The sequence below is a fragment of the Camelina sativa genome, chromosome 14 (genome assembly GCF_000633955.1).
Source record: "Camelina sativa cultivar DH55 chromosome 14, Cs, whole genome shotgun sequence".
Taxonomy (NCBI): domain Eukaryota; kingdom Viridiplantae; phylum Streptophyta; class Magnoliopsida; order Brassicales; family Brassicaceae; genus Camelina; species Camelina sativa.
The window spans coordinates 3,198,727-3,214,944 of NC_025698.1; the positions used below are offsets into that span (position 1 = coordinate 3,198,727).

General features: G+C 39.1%; 5 protein-coding genes across 9 annotated transcripts; 1 reads left to right on the plus strand and 4 right to left on the minus strand.

Moving 5' to 3' along the window:
- LOC104739340 (uncharacterized protein Mb0911c) lies at positions 73-1,160 on the minus strand. The gene is made up of 3 exons (XM_010459656.2): positions 943-1,160; positions 487-649; positions 73-391 (listed from the first exon to the last, which is right to left on the minus strand). Exons 1-3 carry the CDS (start codon positions 1,068-1,070, stop codon positions 269-271), a joined length of 414 nt encoding a protein of 137 aa, XP_010457958.1. The 5' UTR covers positions 1,071-1,160; the 3' UTR covers positions 73-268.
- LOC104739341 (histone H4) lies at positions 1,545-2,327 on the plus strand. 2 transcript variants are annotated; one of them, XM_010459659.1, is made up of 2 exons: positions 1,545-1,647; positions 1,768-2,327. In XM_010459659.1, exon 2 carries the CDS (start codon positions 1,788-1,790, stop codon positions 2,097-2,099), a length of 312 nt encoding a protein of 103 aa, XP_010457961.1. In that variant the 5' UTR covers positions 1,545-1,647; positions 1,768-1,787; the 3' UTR covers positions 2,100-2,327. The 2 variants fall into 2 exon arrangements, with proteins under 2 accessions (XP_010457961.1, XP_010457960.1); XM_010459658.1 differs by having other exon boundaries at positions 1,554-1,653.
- On the minus strand, positions 3,120-4,130 carry LOC104739343 (protein YLS9-like). Its single transcript, XM_010459660.2, has one exon. It carries the CDS (start codon positions 3,995-3,997, stop codon positions 3,272-3,274), a length of 726 nt encoding a protein of 241 aa, XP_010457962.1. The 5' UTR covers positions 3,998-4,130; the 3' UTR covers positions 3,120-3,271.
- On the minus strand, positions 5,184-10,402 carry LOC104739344 (calcium-transporting ATPase 4, endoplasmic reticulum-type). The gene is made up of 10 exons (XM_010459661.1): positions 10,265-10,402; positions 9,878-9,980; positions 7,826-9,123; positions 7,639-7,705; positions 7,424-7,545; positions 6,997-7,278; positions 6,533-6,910; positions 6,337-6,446; positions 6,015-6,243; positions 5,184-5,922 (listed from the first exon to the last, which is right to left on the minus strand). Exons 2-10 carry the CDS (start codon positions 9,969-9,971, stop codon positions 5,338-5,340), a joined length of 3,165 nt encoding a protein of 1,054 aa, XP_010457963.1. The 5' UTR covers positions 9,972-9,980; positions 10,265-10,402; the 3' UTR covers positions 5,184-5,337.
- LOC104739345 lies at positions 13,574-15,689 on the minus strand. 4 transcript variants are annotated; one of them, XM_010459664.2, is made up of 7 exons: positions 15,515-15,689; positions 15,239-15,248; positions 14,953-15,153; positions 14,737-14,869; positions 14,355-14,654; positions 14,062-14,274; positions 13,574-13,935 (listed from the first exon to the last, which is right to left on the minus strand). In XM_010459664.2, the coding sequence occupies exons 5-7, from the start codon at positions 14,517-14,519 to the stop codon at positions 13,684-13,686; spliced, it is 630 nt and encodes a 209-aa protein (XP_010457966.1). In that variant the 5' UTR covers positions 14,520-14,654; positions 14,737-14,869; positions 14,953-15,153; positions 15,239-15,248; positions 15,515-15,689; the 3' UTR covers positions 13,574-13,683. The 4 variants fall into 3 exon arrangements, with proteins under 4 accessions (XP_010457966.1, XP_010457967.1, XP_010457965.1 ...); XM_010459663.2 differs by having other exon boundaries at positions 14,953-15,248; XM_010459665.2 differs by lacking the exon at positions 15,239-15,248.

Here is a 16,218-nt window from a genome sequence, read left to right on the forward strand (position 1 = left end):
TTAAACTAATTCGCTGATTAATTGGGTTCAACTAAATAATTCCTACGCTGGGTAACGATAATAACAAACAAAGAAAAACAGATTTGGAGTGTGTCTAGGCTGGGCACTTTGTAAAACATTTACATTTGATCCCTTTTGTTTTATGTAGGATACCCATTAGCCAAAGAAGAAAAAAGTAGCAAAGTATCTTGTATTATTCGTATGCATATGTATATATAGACTATAGTTTATGATCACTTTCACGTGATCGAGTCTTTTGGTTTTGTATTCACTTAACGTGGCTTCCAATGCGTACAACGATGCCGTCAATGTCTCGCACGTATCCAACCTTCTGGCCCCATTCTTTGTCTTCCGGCTCGCTCACTGCCACTGCACCGTTCTCCACTGCTCTCTGCACAACGCACCATCGTACTCGTGTATCAATACACACATATAAGATGTTGAAGTCAGATACATCGAGAAAGACATAATTACATTTGAGTTTACCTTGAAAGCGGCATCAACATCGGGGTAACAGAAGCAAAGTTCGATGGGCGCTCTTTCACGGGCTGAATGCGTAGCCTGAACCTTCCCGGTTAGGTCGTCGGTCTCATGCTGGTGAAGCGGTGTGAAGGCTATCGTCGTTTGCCCACTCTCTAGCTCCCCCCACCTGTATGTATAAATTTATTCCATCCATCACATATAAACTGGAAGCAGTTAATAAATGAACGAATATATATATATGGAAGCTACACCAGCATAAAATGATGATGATTTCTATATGTTTCGCTATATCTGGCTTCCTTAAGCAATTTCTTGGCATATATGCTTGTTAGCCATCGGATCAGACCTGATCATATAGGGCACCGCGCACAAATGGCTGATAATATACTTTGATTATGCCAATCTAAAAAAGAAATCTAACAAATAGTAACAACGAATCTTAAATGTAAAAAAAAAAACCTGTGAGACTCATCAAGACGACGGACGTTGTGACCAAAGGCTCTGGAGTAGAATTCAACGGATTTAGCGACGTCCTTAACGTACACAACAGAGTAAGCAAACGCCGGTCTCATCATATTCGCAGCCATTTTGTTTTTTTGTTTTTTCAGTCTTATTATGATTATGATTTCGAGTCGATTCTATTTGATCCGAATCCGATCCTTGACAACACTACTCCCAATTCCAATACGGCAATACATATGATCTCTCTTAACGGTGAGTTGAACACGTGGTCGACTACATGCAAGTGCAAAACTTCGTGTGTAGGGTACGTGGTGCCACGTGAGCTTTTTAGCTTCTTCTACTAATTGGGCCTTGTATTACAAATGAGCCTTTAAAATTGTTATGTTCGGGCCTTTTTAGTTGTTCGATGAAATTTCACACAATTCTTCTGACGGAAATGTCCAAAGTTAGTATAACATCTACCACCGTCGAATTTAATAATCAACGATCCATATTACTCCTGGAGATTTCACGCGGATCGCAATCTTGGTCCGTTGAAAGATGATGATCGAACGGCCACCATTAATTCTCTGTGGGTGTATGCGCCTCTGATTTATATAAATGTCAATCCATATTCTTGTTGATCGACAGATTCACAACACTTGTTTTATCATTCTTTTTCCAAGAGCTCTTCGTCAAGTTGCTTTCGATCAATCTCACCAGGTAGAGGTATTACAATTTTCGGTTATTTCATTTGATCTCAATTTCAATTGTTCGATTGATCTTGAAATTTAGGATTTCTCTCTCTATTATTTCTTTTGGTCTTCTTCTTCTTGTTCACAGATCTCTTTTGGAAATCGGAGATGTCAGGAAGAGGAAAGGGAGGTAAGGGATTGGGAAAGGGAGGAGCCAAGAGGCACAGGAAGGTTCTTAGAGACAACATTCAAGGTATCACCAAGCCTGCCATTCGTCGTCTTGCTCGCAGGGGTGGTGTCAAGCGTATCAGCGGTCTCATCTACGAGGAGACCAGAGGTGTCCTCAAGATCTTTCTCGAGAATGTCATCCGTGACGCCGTCACCTACACTGAGCACGCCAGGAGGAAGACGGTTACCGCCATGGATGTTGTCTACGCCTTGAAGAGGCAAGGCCGCACTCTCTACGGTTTCGGCGGTTAAATCGATTTGGGAATTAGGGTTCGCAATGTCTTGTTTCTGGGATCCGTGTTAGCTATGTGTTGATTAGTAGTCTTAAAAAAAAAAAAAAAGTAAATCTAGGAGTTTGTTTAGCTACTATTATTGTTTTTGTTTGTTTGTTTACGTCGTTGTGATGTTTGTAGCTAAAAAAAATTCTAAGCAAACTTTATGCTCAGAAAAATCTTATGAGAATGAATCATTTGCTCAATTTCTTTTTGTCTCTTCTTCGTTTTAACTCTAATTTACCAATGCGAGAACTTTGTTGTTGATATTGCAGTGGAATTTGAGAATTCAGCGGAAGAGATATCTGCAATTCTGCATCTCCATCTGATCTGAGTTTGTAACCAAACTAAATGACCGACCAATCCTCGTTTTGAAAACTATAATAAGGCTGAGAGAGTGTTAAGCAACAAAGTCAATTTCGTCTAAAACGATTAACAGTCTAATGATGATGTACTAATGTGCTTTTCAATCGTTTTCTTACTCCTCCTTGTGCTTGACGGAGGGAGTGCAAGTCGAGTAGCCGCAGCCACTTGTTGTACACCTTTTTCCTACAATTCTGAGCACTTGGTCTATCAAGATCATAGGAAGCCCACTCATCCAGCACCAGCAGCCACTCGTTAGCGGTACAATCCAAAACAACTGAGCCAAAGAATGGCACGTATAGTATCACAGAGTGGAGCACATATGACATTATGACTCACTTGCCCAATGAAACCCACCAACTCTCAAACAAGAGTAAACAAAACTGACTCAAATCATTTTGCCACACAAAAGTTACCATCTTTCGACATCATAGCATTAGCAGCAGGGGTGAAAGTTGAAATACAGAATAACATAATCATTCGAGAATTACCAACAAAAATCTTAATAAGAACTCACAAGTACCAATCGTTCAACAATCTAATCCTATTTGCAATTGCATCATTAAGAATAATGCTGCTAATAATAACCCAATCATCATAGTCAAGAATTGAAAAAAAAAAAAAAAACACAATAAGCTAATGAGAAAGCTAAAAAAGGCTGAATCTTTTACTTTTGTTTTCCATCAAAGAACATAGTCGATTTACAAGGAATCGAGAATTAAAAAAAGATTGGTTAAGTAACAAATCATCCCCTAAGAGGAAGAAACAAACTCAAACTCACTAAAAGGCTCAATAAGTTTTGCATCTCTGAGCTGGACCAACCATCTTCCCCGAACCACTACTCACAGGAACACCAACAGCAACATCATCGCAATAAACAGTCACAAATCTCCTCCTCCGGAAAGCACCGTACCGGAAAGTAACAGAAGAGATCATCCTCAGATCAAACTCAACGCTACCCTTGGCACCTCTCTCTTTCCCAATATCATCAGCCAAGCGTCCTTCCACATAAGTCCCCGAAACAGAGAGCGTAGCATTAACCACGGTCTGATCCTTCTTACCTTGTTCAAACGGCTGCAGCCTCGTTTCAGAAAGAGATGCACGGTGATAATACAGAGCGCAGAGGATAGTATCGTAGTAGAGTGACATCTTCGAATTAGGGTTTCGAATCTGGACCTGAAGATCCCATTTGCCAGAGACTTGATTGTTCAAGACGTTGAAATTGGAGACGGAGAGGGAGTTGAGGTAAACGTCTGGTAACTGGGGACGAACGACGAAGAAGAAGATGAAGAGGATGAGACCTAAGATCAGGAGAAACGCCATGAAGACGATGAAGAGACGACGGATAAGGACGGCGCGTGGATTGGGTTGTTGGGGAGCGTAGTATGGGTTATGGTTTTGGTAAGGGTAAGCGGCTCCGGGGTTAGGGTAGCCGTTGGTGGAAGCGGCGGGTGGCGGTTGTTGTGGATTTGGGTATGGGTAACCTGTAGCGGGTCGTGCGGAAGAGTTTTGCATAGCTTGATTGATCTACTTTTTTTGGGGGAATCTTAGGGATTTGAAGAGATGAAGAACGTTTCTGAATCTTTGTGAAGAAGAAGAGAGAAGAGAAGAGAAGAGAAGTAAGTAAAGGGAAGCAGGAAAAGGTACATTTAGCCAAAATAGGAAACGCGATTTCTTTTTTAATTTCTTTACGCGTTTTCATTTTTTTTTTTAAATGTTTTTGTTTTGTTATGTCTCATTCTAACTGATTTGAGTTCTGCCGGTTTTTGGCCGATTTCTTTAGTTTTATTTAGTTTCTCTTTCAATAATATCTCTGGACCTATGCATGGTGGGCCGTTTCGGCGATCTCCAGCTAACTCCTCGAGTTTAGTTTTTATGATCTCCGGTGGTTTCTGCTGAGATCTTACAGTATCTAATCCGACCAGATCGGGTGGTTTACTGTTTCTCTCTCAGGTGTTCTCACGCCGGTTTTGTTTCTTCAGATCTATGGTTTACAACAAATCATCTTATATGATTATGAGAAAAAGGTAATGAAAAGAAGACATATTTCCAGCATATTTGGATTGCCTGTAGCCGTTTTCTACATGTATACGGAGCTTCGATCGAGCAAGCTTTTGTGGATCAATCAAATTTCTTTCCTTTTTTCTGATTTTGCCAGATCTCATTGTTTGATGATTTGGAAAATTAGATGGGTTGGAATCCCTGTATTTGGATCCATTCTCTCTGTTTATGCAGTCTCCGGTGAGAAACAACCAAAAATTGATGCTTCACTCATTTTCCGGCGTCAATAGTGTTCACCGGTATCGGAGTTTTCAACGGCAAAGGATGACGGAAAGTTTTATCATTTCTCTTGCAACATGATTACACCACAAGTTTTTGTTATTGACACGTTAGAAGCGTAAGAGTTATCCTTCAAAAAAACCTTTGATGTAATCTTTGGGCCTGGTTTTGGGCTTGTAAACTTGTTTGGATCAATAAAGATAACATTTGGGAAAAAAAACTGATTTGAGTTGGATATTTTAAATGATTTTGGTGATTTTAAGAAAACATTTATTTTAAAATTCTTTCAAAATTCTTGCAAGTTAAATGAAGTAAACTTTTTGATAAGAAAATGAGTTCATTTGTTCAATTTGTTTTCTCTCATCTCTTTTTTGGTTAAAACATTCATCTTTTTAACTGCGGGCTTTGTGTTGGGAAAATATCCTTTAACCAAAATTGGAAACATTTTATATCAAACCAATAAATTATAGTTGTGAAAATTAAATAACCACGGCTGAGAGAGTTAAGCAACAAAGTTAATTTCAGCTAAAACTATCAAGAGTCTAATGATGTAATGTGCTTTTCCAATTGTTTTCTTACTCCTCCTTTTGCTTAGCGGAGGGAGTGCGAGTTGAGTAGCGGTAGCCACTTGTACACCTTCCTACAAACTTGAGCACTTCATCTATCAGGATTACCGGAAGCGACACTGCCAGCACCAGCAGCCACTCGTTCAAGCTCAGCGGTACAATACCAAACACCTGAGCCAAGAATGGCACATACAGTATCACAAAGTGGAGACCAAATGAGACCGCCATTGCCAGGAGCAGCCATGGGTTTACCCACGGTGGCATCGTCACCAGGCTGCCGTCTTCTGAGAGTGCGTTCAGGGAGTTGAACATTTCTATCGCCACCAACACCGAGAGGGAGAGCGTGGATGCCTTGATCTTCCCCTGCTGGAAATAGTCGCAAGGGTTTGAGTCGAATGAGAAAGTCTGAGAGCCTGCTGTGAAAGGAGACACTTTGAAGCCTTCCCATGAGGAGCATTGTCCCCAGTGTGCGAGCTGCGAATAGCTCACAAGGCTGTGACCGTCTTGGCTCAAGTCTATGCCCATGAAGCTGTTGTGTGTGTACCATATGATGAATACTCCCACTGTTGCTACTCCCACATACATTCCAATCACCTGTAGGTAGGTAGAAGGTACCCATAATAGTCAGTTAGAAAAGCAAATCCCCAGAAGATGAACAAGTGAGCCAAATCGGTTTTTTTGCTTACCATATAGCGGAAGAGGATCCAGGCAGTGATAAGCGAGTCATCGCTCCTACGAGGAGGCTTCTTCATGATGTCCTTGTCAGGGGGATTGAATCCCAAAGCTGTAGCTGGAGGACCATCTGTTACAAGATTCACCCACAGAAGCTGTACTGGAATCATGCCTTCTGGGATTCCAAGAGCAGCTGTCAAGAATATTGATGCAACCTCACCGATGTTGGAAGAGATCATGTACCTTTTATTCATCATAGTCCAATATATAGACTTAGTATGCATAATTCAAGCCACATATACGACGAGGCATAATATGTAACATTAAAAGACTCACCTGATGAAGGCCTTCATGTTATTATAGATGGACCTGCCTTCACCAACAGCTGCAACAATTGTGCTGAAATTATCATCTGCCAACACCATGTCAGATGCCTCTTTTGCTACCTGCAAAATGCCCAGAGCTTTAGAAAGCTGATAGAGCTATCATCATCCGTGGACCGTGATTGAAGAGGAGAGAAGAGACACAATACCTCTGTACCGGAAATGCCCATAGCCACACCGATATCAGCCAACTTAAGGGCAGGAGCATCATTGACTCCATCTCCAGTCATGGCAACTACTTCTCCATCTTCTTGAAGTAACCTGACAATTTCTTGTTTGTGCTTTGGTTCAGCCCTCGAGAACAAGAGCCCTCCAGTTTGTCTTAGATGCTTCTTCTGATCTTGAACATCCATAAATTCTTTTCCTGTCAAGCTTTTTGAGGAGATATCTTCATCTGCTTCAAACACACCAATTTCACGGCAGATCGCTTCCGCTGTGCTCTTGTTGTCTCCGGTAATGACCATGACCCGGATACCTGCTGTTCTGCAGTCTGCAATGGCTTGACGCACCTCTTTCCTTGGAGGATCCTTCAATCATTAAATAGGTAGAGCATGAATAACATATTAATGAGGAACCAGAAAGAACATAAAATATCATGGTGACCCTGACTCACCCTTAAACCAACAAATCCAACGAATATTAGATTGGACTCAATAGACGAATAATTGGATGGGTTGAGAAGTTGCTGATGAGCAGGATGGTCTTCACTGCCATCATAAGTGGCAAAATCTGATGGAACATCTGTGAACGCAAATCCGAGACATCTTAATGCACCCATGGACATATCATGTAGGCTTTGTAAAATAAGCTCCCTTGAGTATTGGTCAAGCTCCTGAACGGAACCATCAAGTAGCTGAATACGTGTACTTCTTTCCAATACATTTTCTACCGCACCCTGCATAATTTCAAAATTGGTCTCTTAGGTGCTGAAAAGAGAGGACAAAGGTTTTCTCGACTAATTAAATGCAAGAACCAAAGCCACATTGATTTCACAGGCTCGACCTCAGGAGCCAGGATACGATTAATGATGAAAAACAGACCTTGACCAGTAGCAGCTTCTTTCCTGAGCTGGAATCCACAATAACTCCCATTGATTTCCGGTCACGGTCGAACTCAAGGGTGGCAATCCGTTGCTCTAGTTCACTCCATAGCCGAGAACAACCTTCAATAATGTTAAAAAAAGGAAAAGTTCAGGAGTTTAGCATATGTAAAACTGTATAAACAATACTAACAAAATATGATTAGGGATACATACGTAAGACATCGCTATCAGACGAAGCTTTATTTAACCCTTCAGGAAATCCCATTTTCTCAACCAAAACCTGTTCAAATATACACACACGAATAGAAAAAAATATCATTTAAGGGCAACCAGAAGAAGTCTTTTTAGTCAATTTAGTTAAGAAGAGAAAGGTGCAAGCTAGTGTAGTAGACCACATTACCTTCAAAGCTGCCTCAGTAGGCATGCCCCTAGACACAAACTGCTGATCAGATTGCTCGACATTAGCATCGTTGCAAATGGCAGCAACTTTTGCAATCATCTGCAGATTTGCATCCATCCGACCTGCTGGCCAATCTTCAATCTTTCCATCTCGAGGATCAAATGAGGTCCCCTCAACATTGAAAGATCGAAGGGTTCCAATCCTAGAACCCATAGCAACAAGCTTTGAAACAGCCATCTGATTGGTTGTCAGGGTTCCGGTTTTATCAGAGCAAATTACAGTAGTGCATCCAAGAGTCTCCACACTGGGTAACTTCCTAACCAGAGCATTCTTCTGCGCCATCTTCCGTGTACCAAGAGCCAAACATGTGGTGATAACTGCTGGGAGACCTTCTGGAATCGCAGCAACCGCCAATGCTACAGCAATCTCAAAGTAATATGTGCACTTCTCGAAGGAGAACTTAAAGTTTCTGGGCCAGCCATCAACATACTCCCAGGAAAGAAAGTACTTGACATTGATTAGCCACACTAACGCACAAATTAACCCAATGATCATAGTCAGAACTTCACCGAACTCATTAAGTTTTTTCTTCAGAGGAGTGTCTTCCTCATGTTGTGCAGCTTCCTGAATTTGTGAGTGAACCCTTCCAATCTCCGTATTCATTCCAGTGTCTGTAACTAAGCATATGCAGTTACCATTCACAACGGTGGTTCCAGCAAACACCATGCATTTCTTTCCTTGAATATCAGCATTCTCATCAACAGGCTTGGTGGTTTTGCTGACTGCCTCACTCTCTCCTGTTAAGGACCCCTGCTCGATTCTCAGAGTTGAGCTGATAAGAGCAACCACACGCATATCAGCAGGCACCTTATCACCAACCCTTAGTTCCACAATGTCGCCAGGAACAAGCTCCTTTGCAGGCAAGCTAGAAATCTTAGTGCCATCACGCATGACAGTAGCTTGCTGAGACTGAATCTCTTTCAAAGCTTCCAAGGCCTTCTCGGCATTAGTTTCTTGCCAGATGCCAACAATGGCATTAACAATCAAGATGAGAAAAATGACAAGCGGCTCAACAAAAGCGGTGATACCCATCTCACCACCTTCGTCGCCATCAAAGAAGGCCAAGACAAAGGAAATAACAGCGGCCGCCAAAAGAATACGAACCAACGTATCATTGAACTGCTCCAATATCAGCTTAAAAATGGAAGTGCCCTCAGGCTTCTCTAACTCGTTCAAACCATAGATCTGATGTCGCTTCAACACCTCATCAGTACTCAACCCTTTCTCACGACTAACACCAAAATGCTCTTCGCATNACTTCCCCGAACTCGTTAAGTTTTTTCTTCAGAGGGGTGTCTTCCTCGTGTTGTGCAGCTTCCTGAATTTGTGAGTGAACCCTTCCAATCTCAGTATTCATTCCAGTGTCTGAAACCAAGCATATGCAGTTCCCATTCACAACAGTGGTTCCTGCAAACACCATGCATTTCTTTCCTTGAATATCGGCATTCTCATCAACAGGCTTGGTGGTTTTGCTCACTGCCTCACTCTCTCCTGTTAAGGACCCCTGCTCGATTCTCAGAGTTGAGCTGATAAGAGCAACCACACGCATATCAGCAGGCACCTTATCACCAACCCTTAGTTCCACAATGTCGCCAGGAACAAGCTCCTTTGCAGGCAAGCTAGAAATCTTAGTGCCATCACGCATGACAGTAGCTTGCTGAGACTGAATCTCTTTCAAAGCTTCCAAGGCCTTCTCGGCATTAGTTTCTTGCCAGATGCCAACAATGGCATTAACAATCAAGATGAGAAAAATGACAAGCGGCTCAACAAAAGCGGTGATACCCATCTCACCACCTTCGTCGCCATCAAAGAAGGCCAAGACAAAGGAAATAACAGCGGCCGCCAAAAGAATACGAACCAACGTATCATTGAACTGCTCCAATATCAGCTTAAAAATGGAAGTGCCCTCAGGCTTCTCTAACTCGTTCAAACCATAGATCTGATGTCGCTTCAACACCTCATCAGTACTCAACCCTTTCTCACGACTAACACCAAAATGCTCTTCGCATTCGGCAACATCTTTACCCCAAGCAGGAAAAGTATCAGACTCTAACAATTCAGAATTGTCTTCACCTCCTTTCCCCATTATCTTCCACTGGAAAAGAGATCAAATCATACCCCAATCTAATTGTAAGCTTACACAGTATACGAAAACAGAGATTCTAAAAACTGAAACTGAAAACTAACGACGAATCTTTTGGAATAGTAAAAAGAACAGATACGAAAAATCGAGTGGCCGCAAGAAAACAAAATCAGAGATCAACGTCAAAACAAAATCTCGATAATATACGAAGATTCCAAAACTCAAATTCCGAGAAAAGCGAGGAACACAAGACTACGTGAGAGATCTCAAACAAACAGAAACAAAAAAAAACTCACCAGAACCGGAGTGGATTAAACTCCGTAACTGTTTCTTCAATGATGCGGAGATCGTACGCCTCTCTATCTCCCAGATACTTCTCTTCTTCTTCTTCTTCTTCTTCTTCTTCTTCTACTACCTTCTGAGGAAGCCTTTACATATATAATTTGGTTAAATATATATTTTGTATTTGTTGAATATAATATAAATTTTGTTTTTTTTTTAATTATATTTAAATGTGTTTTATTCTGTAGAGTTTTAATGGCTTGTATCTTTCCAGGAAAGTGACGGGAACACGATCTCATAAGATATTGCAGTTAGGTCCTTATTTGTTTCCTTTTTTATGTAAAGTCCTTAGCTTGGTCTATTACTTAAGGGACTGAGAGTGTAAATATGTTAGCATTCGGGGGGCGATCTGCTAATTTAAATAAGCTTTTTTATTTATTTGAGTGAAGATGTGTTAAACAATAAATGTGCGAATATTTGCTTTAGGGGATTCTCCAACGTCGATGGGCTCAGCCACGTCACGTGGACACGGCGATCACATGGGGTTGGCTCTGCCACGCAAATAGTGACAGATGGCGAGATATCATTGGTTATGTAGGAAACTAGCCAAGTTGCTTTTCACATTGAATCTCAACCTTTAAATGGAAAGTCAGAAAAACTATTTTTGAATATTTTTTTTTGGTTTGGATTCCTCCTCATTTGCCTAGTTGAATTGACAAATATAATATGGAGTATACAAAAAGAAAAAAATTAGTTGGAATTTTATCAAAGTGTATATAGTTGCCCAACTAAAAGAGAGATAGGATGTAAAAATAAAACACTTGTCTATTTTTTGCTAAAATCTTTTTTTTTTGTTTGACAACAAATATATTAGATTGGCTCAAATTACATATGTTATTGTTGGATATTATTCTATTGAAATATTTTTTTGTTTCCAACATCATTCATTTATAGTTCATTACTTTTTTTAGTTTCATTTTCTTAAACGATTGAGCTTGTTCTCTCCAGTGATGAGTTGTGGGGAGATTATGATCCACGCACGCTCCAGCCTCTCCACCACAGGCGCCATGGCCACTGCCGAGAGAGAACGGAGTGATTTATAGAGTTACACCTCTGACTTGTTCATGTATGTTTTGTTGACGAGTCTCTGGTATGTTATATCAGAAAAAAAAAGGAAATCACTCGATGGGAAAAAAAAAAACTCTCGTTTTACACGAACGACGCCGTTTCGAGGATTCCTAAAACATAACAACGCTGTCGTTTGAAGGGATGGTTGGTGAGTGTCAGTGATGCCGTCACCTGTCTCTGTCCGAGGGTTTAAGCTGGGGGTCGGATAATTTGATTTGGCGAGTAACAAACAACTGATTCGGGTTTTAGTTCTCCTACGTTATTGGGCCCTCGTACTAACTCTGCAACTCCCTTTCTTTTTCAACTGGACTTTTGAAAATCATACATTTTTTTTTTTCGTAAAAAACGTTCAATCAATATACTACACAAAAATGTATATCTTATTAGATTTGGAGTGAATCAAGCATTTGAAAGCTATAAAATGATCATACAAATTTTTAATTCATATATATAAGTGTGTACTTGGATTAAATTTTACAAGGAATAAAATAGGCAAAGTTGATAACTTGCATTCCATATATTCCCACACACCATATATATATATATAACGAATTCTACATTTCATTCTGTTACTTGGGGACGGATGAGGACTACGTTTCTTGATGCAGAGAGTTCTATAAACTATTACAAATTTTCGACAACACATAATATATGTCATTTGTTTGATGTCATTGCGAGAGTCATGAACATTACAAATTTTTTTTCAGTGAGTATATCAAAACTTTATACATATAGCTGCCATATAATATGAGACTATTTCACAAAACTGACGTCAAAAGATAAAAAGAGACATAGTGGACTACTTCTGCAAAGAGCTTATAATCGTTATACAAAAGTTTATAAATATTGAAATCCATAGTTGAATCAAACATCAAAACGGATAAAATACGGGAAGTTGATGACTTGCATCCCATTTCAGCAAACATCACAATATTTTCTTTCTTATATATATATATATTACACAAATTGACATACAAACAAATTCGCCATTAATGGAAAAATACTGATCATTCATCTTTTGTACTCTACTTGATTGACATCACAATATTTTCACTGATCCTTCATAATTTGTATTCTACACCCAATCCAACCATGTTCTCGTTCCGTATCATCCTTCTTCTGTTTCTCTTCGCGCTTGTAGCTATTGTTGGATCCACCAATGGTATATTCCCTTCTCTTATCGCTCTACAAAACAATTTGTACTTCTAACCTTAATATTATATAATATGTGTATCAAATTGAAATAAGTTCACTAACTCTCACGATCGATTAGGGGAACAAGACTGTGATGATTTATCTGCGGCCCGGACAGAAATGTCCGACGAACAAACGCGACAAAGTTTGGACAATGCGGACAAGTTTGGTAGGATCACTCTCGACTGTGGGAGTACTGGTGGAGGCAGCGGTGGAAGCAACGGCTTCTCCACGATTATAGACCTATATGTTGGTCTCTTCTTTGTTATTTGGGTCGCCATTGGAATCTGGATTATCTTCGTCCGAAGACAAAAGGCTATGAACGCAGCCGTTGTCCAACCCTATCCAGGTATATATATTTGATATTACTTCTTTTTCTTTTACAGGGCGTGCCAAGCATATAGTAAATCGAATTTGCCGTAGTCATTTTTTTTTACAAAAGAATCTAGCGTATAATTATGTGATAAAATGACTTTAAAAACTTGAATCTACTACTTACACAGTTTTTTGTTATAACTTATAACAAAAATCTTTCGAATTTATACATGGTATACAAGAACATGATCTAGAGAATGCATAATACATGCATGATTGATTCATTTTTTTTTTACACCACTTTGCAATACAAGAAAACATAGCCGTTTCCGACGGTGAAATCAGTCGAAAATCAGTCGGAAAGAGGCATTTCCGACCATTAACCGACCACTGTAAATCGGTTGGAAATCGATGGTCGGAAATTTATTTAGTTAGAAATCGGTCGGAAATTTCCGACCGAATCGTTGGTTGAAATTCTGTTGGGTAAAATCGGTCGGATTTCGGTTAGAAAAATACCGACTAATTACCGACGGCGTAAATCGGTCGAGACTATATTACCGACTGTTAACCAACCGTTTTAATTTCCAACCGATATTCCGACCAATTATTTTCCAACCAAAATATTGTCAAATTAATGTAAAATACCGAAAATAAAAATTAATAAAAAATAAAAAATGCTAAGTTAATTAAATATCAGAAAATACCAAAAATATATAAATAGAAGTTATTGTCAATTAAACCACATTAATAGATTCTTATATTAACCGTAACTAATACAACCAAAAAACCAGGCAAACTAATCATCATCTTCTTCTTCTTCAGCTCGACGACAGTCTGGAAATTTGTTGAGAAGCTTCTCAGTAACATCCTTCAAGTACTGGATTGTCTTGGTATCTTCCTCTTTCTCTTTAACTAACTCAGAAATCTTGTTGTATGCTTCTTCTAACTTCTTTTCAGGGTCCAAGCTGGGTAAGAAGGGAGCATCTAACTTTTCATGATCTGGGAGAGATCCAAATCCAAATCGATTACCCTTTTTTTTGGGTATTGCCTGAGAATCAACCAAGCATAATGTAAAAAATATGGAAACATCATGTTAAAAATCAAATAGTTAAGAAGTGTCAAGTTGATTTGGTATGGTAAAAAGCATGTTAAGAGAAAAAAGGAATCCCCGCACCTTGCGAACCAAATCGTTTATCTCAGGACAAGAGAGAGGCTGAACCAATCCATCTTCAAGTGGCTCTTTAGATTGGAGGTCATTCACCTGTTCTTTTAAAGTCTCCACAATCTGCTTAGCCTTCTTGTAGACAATCTTGCCAGTTTTCTTACTTTTATAAACATCCTCAATGAAAGCCATCATATTAGGCTCGACTCCACCATTTTCAACAGTCTTATATACATGGAAAAAGAACATGATTAATATGCATTTGAATGATAATTCTTAAGAAATGTAAAGAAATTCAAAATTACCATTTCATCTTTACGCCTATAGAATGATTTAGCTCCATTGAAGTGCACTGGAATTCCTTCACCATCTGGGTTGCTTCTCCTTTTTTGTGAGTTTGTTGATGCCAATCCTGCAACTTTCTCATCACACCAAATATTAATGTACCCCTTCCATAAATCATCTGTCATATGTATAGGTTTCTCTTTATTGCATTTCCATTTTTGTTTCCACTCAGCTAAGTTCTTAGAGAAGGAATAGGCAGCTTGTTTCTCAAACTCTATCTAAACTATTTTTGTTATGATGGGATCCCAGTTAAACTCTTGCTGAACAAAAAAAAACACATGAAGTAAATAACAAGAGAAACACATGATGTGAATCAAACATATATTATAGAAGAAATCTTACCGCAAAAGCTTGAAACCACCGTTTTTTAGTCTCAGGGGGAAGAGAACGATATGTCAAGCAAGCAGGTTTGACATCTGTTTTTTGCATTCTCAAGATAGACTTTGTAATTACACCATATGGATCACGCTTAAACCTACACAAAACCAGTTAATAACATCAATAACTAACCTAATCTAAACTAAGAAATCTTACATATAGGTTTAACTTATAATTTACCAAATAGCTCCTCGCTCCACTTTGGGATGAAGATACTTGAGAGTTTCACGTCCTGGAGCAATGAGAAGGTCCTCCACCGAAACTGGTGGAACAGAACCATTTGCATCGGCTGGTGGAACAGAACCGTTTACATCGGCTGGTGGAGAGACATTGGTTTCAAAGTCTGGAATACTACCTGTCTGGTCTTCACTTATGATAGGCCTATAAAAAGTGTCATACTCTGGTGTTGAGCTACTATACTGTTGTGTACTAAACTGTTGTGACATATATTGAAGAAATGCATTACGATTGAAGTTCTACAATGAGAAAACAAAGCTGTTAGTAAAAAATAATTCAAAATAGAACAATTAGACATCAAATAAGAGAAGTTAAAATATGAGAAGCCTAAATCCCATAATTCGCTTATAGAGAACAAATAATCTTACAGGGACGTTCAATTGCTAAAGTTGTAGCCTTAAAATTACAAATAATCTTACAAATAATCTCATGTGTAAAAAAGAACAACATGAAAGTGTAGCCTTAATCCAAATGGGAAGCGTAATAAGGGTAAATAAGGGTTTACCGGTGGTGGGACTGGTGGGTTCGTCATGGAGGAGCGGCGCCGACTAAACGGTGAAACGACGGCAAGCAAACGCCGAGTACGCGACAAACAACGGTGGATCTGCGAAGAGACTGTGAAAAGAACTCCTAGGGTTATGAGAGAAGACGAAGAAGAAGAAACTGCGAAGAGGTGTGGAATCGTGGAAGCTTAATTAGGTTTATCCAAATATTAGTGCCTTTAGACAATAAAAAATGGGCTAAATCGAGAACACACTGGCCCATTAGAGGCTTTATACATTAAACAATGGGCTAAATAAGTTTAAAAGTATATTTACAATCACAAGAGATATTATATTTGGACTCGAGTACTAACCTTAAACTTAAACTAATTCTATGTAATTTCGTTTTCCTAAGTTTGAAAATTTTTATAATCAAATTCAGTGGATAAACGTGCTTTTTGTGTTAATCAAACTTCATATATTACAATATAAATTTATGTGAACCAAACATGACGAAACTCAATAATACACTTTATTACATCCAACAAAATGTTACAGAATTGAAAAAAAAAAACAAATTACATTCCATTAATTAATCAGAATCAGAAGAATATTCAGATGATGATGCTGAGTCGATATATTCTTCAAATTCTTCCAGCTCAGCATCAGAATTTTCTAATATCTCGTCAAGTGTGTTTTCTTCTAAACCGATCAAAGCATTATTTTC